Below are 11,174 nucleotides of genomic sequence, written 5' to 3' on the forward strand. Positions count from 1 at the left end.
TGCACACGTATGTTTATTGCGGCACTATTCACAATAGCAAAGACTTGGAATCAACCCAAATGTCCATCAGTGACAGACTGGATTAAGAAAGGGCTTTAAAACTGAACTGAGGCTTACCTGAAGAAATCCTGCCTGTGAATAGTAATATCTGCCATGCACAAGAGTTTCAACTTGCTTTTCCTGGTGGCCAGCTCTATGGACTTAGGACTTGTCTCATCAAGCACACAACTGCATAAACCAATTCCTTGCAATAAATTCCTCCCTCTCTCTCTCTCCTTCTCTCTCTCTCTCTCTGTGTGTGTGTGTGTGTATGTGTGCATGTGTGTGTGTGTGTATTGAGAAATAGCCTGCTAGTTCTTCCTCTATATCAGTTGAACACTGACTAATATTGATTATCTTAAAATGTAGAATTGACCAGTGTGTGGAGGCTAGAATATTGAGAAGCCTTACAGAAAAAGCCTAGATTTCCTTGAACAGACCATTAGTAGAATTATGGATGTCAAAGACTCTGCTCATAAGGACTCAGAAAGAAGTGAGGAGCCTGGTAGGGAAAACCTAAATTACCTTAGAGAATATCTAATTATAAACAGACAGTAGAAATATGGAAGTTAAAGATGCTAAAATTGAGAGCCCAGGAGGAAATTAGGAACATGCTATTGGTAACTGGATGAGAAGAGATTCTTGTTATACAGTGGCAGAAAGCTTAATTAGTGAAATAATGTCCTGCAGTTACATAGGAGGAGAATTTTTGAGATATGGCCTTGGACATTCAGTTGAGAACAGTTTTAAGCAGAATTGAATGTGCAGCCTGTTTTTTGTTGTTGTTGCTTGTAGTAAAATGCCAGGGGAAATTGCATTTGAAAGAAGTACTGTTGCACAAAAAGGAACCAGGATGAGATGATTTGGGACATTCCAATCCATCCAGACTGTGAAAAATGCTAAAATGGAGATTCACTGTCAGGAAAGCATATTCTAGAGGGGCAGCTGAGATACGGCTGGACAACATTTTGCTGATACCTCAGAAAGATCAAAAAGAGAATTTAGTCACACAAAGGCTCTTTGAAAAGAATAAATGTGTGACTCACAAGTCTCATTAGTTACCAAGCAGAAGCTAGAAATGAAGATACTTTTCTTTGTTTGTTCTGTGCTACTATAACAGAATACCTGAGCCTGAGTAACTTATAATGAACAGAAATGTATTTTCTCACAATTATGGGGGCTGGAAAGTCCAAGATCAAGGTGCTAGCAACAAGTGATGGCCTTCTTACTCTATCATTACATGGTGGAAGGTGGAAGTGCAAAGGCACATAAAGGGGCTGAACTTAAGGCATTAATCGCACCCATGAGGGCTTTGCCCTCATGGCCCAATCACCTCCCAAAAGTCCCACCTGTCAACACTGCCACAATGGCAACTAAACTTCAAACTGAATTTTGGAGAAAACAAACATTCAAATCATAGCAATGGGATTATACAGGAAAGATTTGTGGAGAAGTCTCTTGTCTAATGAAGTGAATTCCCATAATACACATGAGGCCTCAGGATTTCCGAAAATTTTAAATCAGTGGAACACTGCCAGCTTGGACCAAAAGGGACAGAAACCATATTAAGTGAAAGAAGGCTACTGGACTCCCAAAAGTGTACAGGCAGGAAATAGACTATTAAAATGACTCAGCTGCTAACCCATGCTACTTTTCATGAAAAAAGAAGGATGACTTAAGAGGGCAGAGCTGAAAACCACAGAGGATTATTCTCAGACTCAGAAATGTTCTCAAGTTTGCCCAGCTGGGTTTTAGAATGACTTGGGATCAGTCACCCTTTTTCTTTTTATTTTATCTCATTTTGAATGGGAATTGCTTATTCCTGTCTCATCAAGGTATTCTGTGAGCAGATAACTTATTCTTGAGTTTCACAGGTCCATAAATGGAGAGGAATTATGCATCACGACAGATTATACCCAGGGCTTCACCCATATTTAAATGTGTCAATTCTAGACAGTCTCTTTTATTTAGGTGTTAATTTTATTGTTTCTGTTATATATTCTTTAAAGTTATTGAAAGTTGTAGGAATTTTCATGCTTCAGTAAAGATGCAGTTATATTTATATTTTTGGTTGATTAAAATATACTTTATTTTGGCATTGTGGGAGAGGAAAAGAGAAAAACTTTGCTATTATTGTGTCTCTTTTAGCTAGGAAATTAATTACCTATTAATGCATATAAATAAATCAGGGCCAGGAAATTGTACATTTGTTAAGTAAATTCTTCCATTTATAAACTGACTTGTATCCAGTCATATTTCGGAAAGAATTTAAAGTAATCTTAACATTAGTATAATCAATAAACAAGCCTTAAATTATAGAATCTTTAACAGGATTGAGAAATCTAAATAAGTCTGGAAAATGAAGTCTAAAAAATTTAAAAATGGCTCAATTCTGAAAGACAGCACTTATTTAAAAAAAAATACATAAGTTTATAAAACACATTTATTTGGAATTCAGTTCGAAAAATCCATCAGGAAAAATTCTCACTTGTTTGGAGTTCGTTTTTTACTGAAATAGCATGGTATTACTTTTGCCTCTTGAATCTAGAAAAAGGCCTAAGCACAAGAAAAGGAAAAAAATATGTATATATTTTTGCATGTCAGGGCTAATGTAATTGTTGAGTAAATGCGTAAAGCTAAGCTTGTTATAGTCAACTGCCAATTATTGCAATTTTTCTTAGGGATTTAAATAGTATGGGAAAATAATACTTAAAATATTTAGCTGTGTAATTAACTGCAATGTTTAGCTCAAAATACATTTAAAACTGATATTAGTAATGAATAGCTTAAAAATTCATTGAATTGCCCTCTGCCCCTTAAAGATATAGAACAATAACCAAAGTGATGTGATTTGTCTCAAGAAAAACAAAAGGACTGGGTAATTCAAATTTGATTTAACAATTAAGAATAGCTACACTTGCCGGGTGCTGTGGCTCACGCATGTAATCCCAGCACTTTGACAGGTCAAGGTGGGCGGATCATCTGAGGTCGGGAGTTTGAGACCAGTCTGATCAACATGGAGAAACCCCGCCTGTACTAAAAAAAAAAAAAAATACAAAAAATTTGCCTGGCGTGGTGGCACATGCCTGTAATCCCAGCTACTCGGGAGGCTGAGGCAGGAGAATCTCTAGAACCCAGGAAGGGGAGGTTGCAGTGAGCCCAGATCACGCTACTATACTCCAGGCTGGGCAACAGAGCAAAACTCCGTTTCAAAAAAAAAAAAAAAAAAAAGAATAGCTATACTTAATTGGAAATTCATACATCTGACCCGTGAGGGAAATTTTTTTATTAAAGTTATCTTCCCAACAAAGTGAAAGGAAATATCTTCTGGATTATGTATGCTTAGCCCAATAAAAACTGTCATTATGCTCTTAAATTTTAAGAATTTTTTTGTGTTACTGTATTACTCTCATAAATGTAACTAAAGTGGAAGGAGCATTTATCTTTAGTCTTTTGTCTTTAGTTAGAGCAAAGTCTCATTAATGGATTTAACCTACCCATGCTGAGACTGAGGGATAAAAATATTTATATTTTTAAAATAGAGTACTTAAAATTAATAACTTTAATAATTTGAGATAATGTTTGTATTACTCCAAGTACACAGACACACTTATACACACATGCACACATACACACACACACATACACACACATGCTTTTAGAAGAAAGAAAATGCCCCTCCTAAGGAATCCTTATAATTCTATTGGAATTACTAACTAAAAGTATTTTAGTGTTTTGGGCAGCTATAAAATTTATTTATATATAGTGATATGATCTGTGTTTCTATCTAAAACCCTTGAAGACAGGAAAAGGGAAAAGTTAGCTTTCTATATCAAATACTTGAAAATCTATTTAAGTTGTTTATTAAGCAAACAAGCAAAAAATAAGTAAATACAGAATGAAAATAAAGTTAAAATGTTAGTATATTTCTTTATGAACTCTTTATTCCACTGAAGAAATGAGCCTTTTGAACTAACTGTAGTTTGATTATTGAACAATCACATAGCTGTGATTCCCTAATTTTCTACTCTAAAATAGCATTTTGATTGGATTTATAAAGGTATGTATCAACAGCACAATTTTCATACATTTAACATTTAAATGTATAGTGAAGAATATTCTGGCAAAATTTGAAATATGTGCCTGTTTCATGACCTGAAGAGATTTAAAGGTGGTAATATTTGCTATAATTTAACATTTTTAAATAATTCATATTCTCATTTTGTATTGTTATTTACTCTTAGTCAAGGGTTAGAGAACATTTTCACTCTTGTTTTAATTATGCAATGTTGGTATTTCATTGTAATACGAGATCAGTAGTCCTAGCATTTATTTTTACAGATCATATTATTTATTGGCATATCGTTTAACTGCCTTCTTAACCATTTTGTCCCTTGGTTTTGAATCTTAATGTTTTCCTTCATCACTGATCTTTAAGAATGATCTTTCAGCTTAAAAGAAGCTAAACGTAAGAAAGTTTCATTAATTTAAGAATGGGGCTGCTTTGGATTCGCTTTTCCTTGTTCAAGAAGTACATAATTTTTCATATTGATAACCTGGTGTCCTCCTTTTTAAATATTACTAATGACAGAAATAAACTTAGATAAAAATGGCATGGCAAAAAGTATGACATTCACTTATTTCAAATCAAAGAAAATGAATGCAACATAAAGTGCTTTAACTGAACACTGACAAGATATTAAAAGTACAGCATTTAAAAACTGGTCATTTACACTAGGTTATAGATTATTTGTCCACCAGTTCAAACTCACATGTGAAAGCTCCATACTAAAAACCTCACAGTATTGGCTAGTAGTCCATGAAGTATGCATTAGCAATTTAATGAATATCATTCGTTATTTATTAAATATTGTTCATTACATTGCTAATTAATTGTAAATGCATAACATTCACAATGAAAGAAAACATCTACCTATTGTCATTGTTTTTAACCTGTGATCTTTGTATTAGTATGAAAACTATAAAATATGTTTTTTTTAAACCTTGCAGATAAATTTAGTTACTTAATAGGACCAGTACAGGGTAAAGATAAAGGATTAGGCTATTTCTATCTGTACTTATAAATACTTGTTAAAAATTGACTTCAGTAACTAGCCCTACCATTCTGGTTTAAGCTTTGTTAGCCACCCAAGTCTCCCTGGTACACTTAGAACTGATCCTGACCTTAATAATTTATACATTTGCCCTTTTTAAAGTATTGTGTCTGTGCTGGCATTTGTGTGAAGGGGCAGGCACATTAGAAAGAACTTGAAACTTTAAAATTTCCTAGAAATTTAGGAATCTCCATGGTTCAGTGTAAATTATTGTTCTTTCATCTGAGATGTTCTTGCCCATGCATTTTGAGTGTTGAAATATTCTTCAGTAATACATACAAAAAGAGGAACAGTTGTGACAATAGATGCTCTTTCTTTTTATTATGCCCACTTAGCAGAATGTAAAGCTGTCTGCCATCTTTATGTCAATTTTCTAATATTTATTTATTTATTTTTAAAATCACTGTGATTCTTGAAGTACAGCCCTGGAACCACTGCCTTAAATACTCCAGGCTCTGTAGGAGGGAGGCAACAAGCTCTCAATAACACAGTACACTGTTTGGGAGAGGAAGGGAAGGGCTATCTTGAGTTCTCTGAAAACTCCTCATCTACCCTGAATATTAAGCATAACGAGCCTCACTTATCTGAGAAGCAGGGGAAAACTAGAGGTGGTGCAGAGTTCATACTGTGGGATATTATACTAGCCGTTATTCTTAGTGAACTGAGAGGGCTATCATCAGTTTACAAATAGTGGTTTTGACCTGAGGGCTTTTCAATAGCTGCTACAAAATAAATCTTTGTGGAGAAGACCAACATCAGTAAACCTCCAGGAAACAGCTATATGCTGCTCTCAGAGGGCTGACCAGCAGAGTACACTTTACAGGTATAGCTGTAGAAGGATTTGAACAGATTGGAAGGGTGATTAGCAACAGGAGAGACCACCAGTTGACTCGTAATCATTGAAGTGCTAACAGTCTCTTGATACCAGGAACCATTGGTTAAAACAATATGGCATTGTGGTTTAAAAAACAGGCTTTGAAGTTAGACAGAATAGGGAATAAATTCTGGTTTCACCTCTTACCAGCTGGAAGGCCTTGAAAATGCCCTGTAACCTTCCTATGCTTCAGTATCTTGAGCTGTGATGTATGGTAATATTGACTTCATAGGATTCTCAGCAAATTAAACATATTCTGATTTCAGAATTAAATTAGCAAATGTGTATAACCTGCTTTGCACACCTGTTGTATACTAAATTCTCAATAAATACCGGCAACTATGTTCTATCCATTTGTTAATTCAAAAAACTTCAGATATTGCGTATGTGGCATAGTGAGGTAGGGGTAAGGAAGAGCTCTTATTCTTTTGAGTTTCAAGAGTAGTAGTGTGTTGCTACATCTAAATCCCATATGGCAATATTGACTTAGTATATCAAAAAGAAGTAGTCCATAAACAGCAAAAATTATTAATATCAGAAACAAATTAAATTCCTGCTTTTGTCTTGGGATGACATGCGTAATGAAAAATAAGGAACAGAGTTTTACCAGCTATATGCCTTTCAAATGAAAACATGTTTATTTGTAGTTAACTTTGCAATTATGAAAGAAGGTACAATCATTTAAAAAATCATGAGGCCTTGTTTGTGTAAGTTCCAAGACTCCATTGACACTACCAATTGGAAAATGGGGCATTAGCAAGACTCTACAAACCTTCAATATATGTCTAATGTTACATTTATCTTTACGTTTTCCTTGCAAATTCAACACTCCATTGACTTCATGTGTTTCTATTAGTCTTCAATCAGGATAAGCTAGTGGGAGAAAGTGGCAGTTCTATATTCACCTCTACTTAGATTTTAGTGTAGGCATTTTATTTGACCTGATATTGAGGCATATGAAAAATATAAGTAGGTAATTGTAACACAATGGTAAGGATTTGTGTATCTAAACACATCAAACATAGAAAAGGTACAGTAAAAATACAGTATCCAAAACAAAACATGATACACCTATATAGGGCACTTATGGAGCTTACAGGACTGAAATTTGCTCTAGGTGAGTCAGTGAGTGAGTGGTGAGTAAATGTGAAGGCCTAGGACATGACTGTACACTACTGTAGACTTTATAAATACTGAACACTTAAGTGACACTAAATTTGTAACAACAATGTTTTCTTTCTTCAGTAAAAACTTAACTTTAGCTTACTATATTTTACCTTATAAACTTTCAAATTTCTTCGTAACTTTTTGACACTTTGTGATAACACTTAGCTGAAAACACAAATAGATTGTACAACTGTAAAAAAATATATTCTTTGTTTGAATCCTTGTTCTGTAAGCCCTTTCTATTTTAGGATTTGTTTACATATATATTTTAGTTTTTTATTACAAATTAACACACAAACATACACAATAGCCTCGGCCTACACAGGATCGTCAATATTCACTGTCTTTCTCCTCCATATCTTGTCCCACTGCAAAATATTCAGGGCCAATAGCAGCATGAAGCTGCCATCTACTATGATAACAATGCTTTCTTCTGGAATAGCTCCTGGAGGACATGCCTGAGGCTGTTTTACAGGTTTTGTTTTTTTTAATAAGTAGAAGGAGTACACCATAACATAATGTTAAAAATTATAGTATGGTAAATACAGAAACCACTAACAGCCATTTATTATCACGTATTATGTACTGTAAATAGTTGCATGTTCTGTACATTAATATAACTGGCAGTGTAGTAACATTGTTTACACCAGCATCATCATAAACATGTGAGTAATTCATTGTGCTACAATGTCACCACAGCCAGGACTTCACTAGGCATTTAAGCTCCATTTTATATCTGGTCCATCATTGACTGAAATGTTGTTATGCAGCACATGACTATATTTCAAAGCCCATTAAGAATTAGAACCCAGGTCTGTCTGTATCAGTTAGGGTCCACTTAGCAGATAGAAACTGCATAGTAATTTAAGCAGGAAAAGTCTAATATAGTAGTTATTAACTACGACAGAGATTGGAGTAAATGTGATTTTCTACTAAGGGGTAAAAGAACTCTAATTGACAAGAGGAGATATAGGGACCACTTGGTCTGAGGCAGAGCACCTGAAGAAAGACAAATTTTTACAAAGGCCACCCATGGGGAGTCAGTGAATGGGGGACTACACTGAGCTGGCATTCTAGTGACACTCATGGAGAAGCCATTCTGGAGATCTGTGGCAAACTGTCTGTAAGGTGATGTCACATTGTGGAACTCAATGGGAAGCCATTCATAGGAAGGTGCTGCGCTGGTGGAACTCTCTAGGAAGTGCCCAGTGGTGGGAGGAGCGGAGTGCCCTCTGAGATGCCAGAGAAGTTGCAGGAGCCTGCTAAGAGACCCACCAGATCCAGAAAGAACCCATTCATTGTCCAGTTCTCTCCATTGCCCAATTTGTTTTATACTTAAAATCATACCGTATTGCAAGGAAGAAGCGTTCTAACCTCACAAGCAGGACAGTGAAGGATGGATTTGGATTTGTGAGGCAATAGATGGATACCTAGCACACTGTTCGCCATCAAATCATGTCATATGGCCTTATATTCACTTTATCAGAAAATATGACATGTAACAAAATAAAGAAGACTAAGAGGAAAGGAAGGAAATATATGTAATCAGGTTATAAGTGGAGATTTACATTAGTGTCTCTCTTTTCTTTAAAATGTTTCTAGGCAGAGTCACTTTAAGTCCTCAGGAGACTGCTTTGTTGAATTTTAGGACCCTGGCTTATCAACCAAAAACCAGAATTACAAACTAGAGGTCCAATGGGCATACCAGAGATTTTTCACTATATAATTTAAATTATTGTTTAATTCCAGTTTTCTCAGCTACTAGTTAATACAGGCCATGTTCAGTTGACAGATTCATTTGCAAATAAGAGCTTCCTTAGGTATCTGAAGCCTACTTGCATCATTTATAGACTGTAAAATTTAGGCAAGTTATTTAACTTCTCTGGGTCTCAATTTCTACATGTAAAAGGAAATAATAATAGGACTTACCTTATAGGTATGTTATGAAAATTAAATATGTTAATATTTTAAAGCACTAGGAATAATTCTTTGCACATAATATGTGCTATACAAATGTTTGCCAGATAAAAATAATTCAGTCACAGCAATATGCATTTTATATTTTCTTAAAAACCTTCACCTAGGAATATTAATTCCTTTAGTAGTGCCAATATATGGAACTCTATATTTACTCAACATTTTTGTCAGATTAATCTGATTCCATTGTTTAACAGAAGTTAAAAGTAAGAATCTATGGTTATACTATAGAATGTATAATGTGAATGCTGTTCATTGGATATCTTAATTTTTTTCACAGCTTTAACAATACTGCTTCAAGCTGATAGTGGTTTAAGATGATATTAGTAAAGCCCTTACTCTTTAGCTTTTGGAATTAACTGAAAAAGAAGATTTTTGGTAAAGTAACTTTGACTAAAAAAAAACATGTTTTCAGTGTGACCTGTTGTACCCAAATTGTTAAATAGTTTTTAATTTGCATCCCTTAAAAGAAGCAAGTATGACACTCTGTAAAATGTCGCAAATTTTATATATTTTCTCTTTTCTTTATAGATGGCAAAGAAAAATATTCTGAACTAATCAAAAAGTCCAAAGCAATTGAAATGTTATTTACACTCTATCCTCCTGAAGGTGCACATGTGCCTAACAGTACACTACTCAAGTCAACTTGGTTGAGACCCATAGTAAATGGGGAAGAAGGTTATAAATATATAGGTAAGATATTGAGCCTTATTTTTTATTATAAATAAGTGATACCTTATAATATTATATATAACTATATTCATCACATAGATGATGTGGGATGATACATAGATCCTATAGAATGTTCTCTTTACTTCTTAGATACTATGCCCGCAATTTAAAAAGGGACTGTTTTGTGCTTTGGTACCTCCACTAGAATAGTGAAACTATATTGTGCCTGTCTACTCACTAGTTGATGGAAATTTGGGTTCTTTTCACTTTTGCATTACTACAAGTAAAGTTGCTATGAACATTCATGTTCAGGACTGTGTTTAGACATGTGCTTGCATTTCTCTTGGCCAACTTGTTTTCCAGTCATTATAACATTTCATATTACCCACCCACAGCAGAGATATAAAAGTTGCATTTATTCCACAGCTGTATCAACACTTGGTACAATCAGCCTTTCTAATTTTAGCCAATCTAATAAATGTATGTTGGTAGCTCTTTGTGGTTTAAATTTGCATTTCTCTAGTAAACAATGTTATTTGGCATCTTTTCATGTATTTATTATTTGTATATCTTTGTTGAAGTGTCTATTCAAAACTTTTGATCATTTTCATATTATTATTTATTAAGTTTTGAGAATCCTTTACATATTCTGAATACAAATAAGTTAACCTTTATATGCTTTGTGAATATTTTCTTCCAGTCTGTGGTTTGTCTTTTCTGTCTTTTAATAGTATCTCTGGAAGAGCAGAAGTTTTCACTTTTGATAAAGTACAATTTACTACTGTGTTTCTTTATTGCATGCTTTTGCTGCCATATCCAAGAAGTGTTGGCCTGGATTGTAGCAACAAGGTTTTCTTCTATAAATTTTATAGTTTTAGGTTTATATTTCAGTGTGTGGTTGATTTGGGGTTAATTTTTGTATGTGGTTCAAGATATAAATTGAAATTCTTTTTTTAATACTTTGATATCACAAACTTTCCAACAATATTTGTTGAAAAGACTATTTTTCTATAAATTAACTTTGCAATTTTGCAAAACCAAATAGTGAAAAAAGATATATAGATAGCAAATGAGCACATGAAAAGATGATCAACATCATTAGTCATCAGGGAAATGCAAATTTAAACTACAGTGAAATACTACTACTCACTTATTAGAAAGGCTAAAATAATTTTTTTAATCTAATGATACCAAACAAGGAGATGGAACACCTCAAACACTCACACATTACTGGTGGAAATGTAAAATAATACAGCCATTTTGAAAATATTTTGATACTTTCTCACAAATGAAATATATTCTAATCATAAAGTCTAGCCATTCTATTCCTA

At 34.0% G+C, this 11,174-nt stretch overlaps 1 protein-coding gene across 1 annotated transcript in view; it reads left to right on the forward strand.

Moving 5' to 3' along the window:
* LOC105534535 overlaps positions 1 to 11,174 on the forward strand; it is a 197,502-nt gene that overhangs the window by 186,105 nt on the left and 223 nt on the right. The window contains exon 7 of the mRNA XM_011973260.1: positions 9,703 to 9,864. Coding sequence (XP_011828650.1) covers positions 9,703 to 9,864 — 162 coding nt within the window. The remainder of the gene's footprint in view (positions 1 to 9,702; positions 9,865 to 11,174) is intronic.

The sequence above is a fragment of the Mandrillus leucophaeus genome, unplaced genomic scaffold (assembly GCF_000951045.1).
Source record: "Mandrillus leucophaeus isolate KB7577 unplaced genomic scaffold, Mleu.le_1.0 Scaffold136, whole genome shotgun sequence".
Classification (NCBI taxonomy): Eukaryota; Metazoa; Chordata; class Mammalia; order Primates; family Cercopithecidae; genus Mandrillus; species Mandrillus leucophaeus.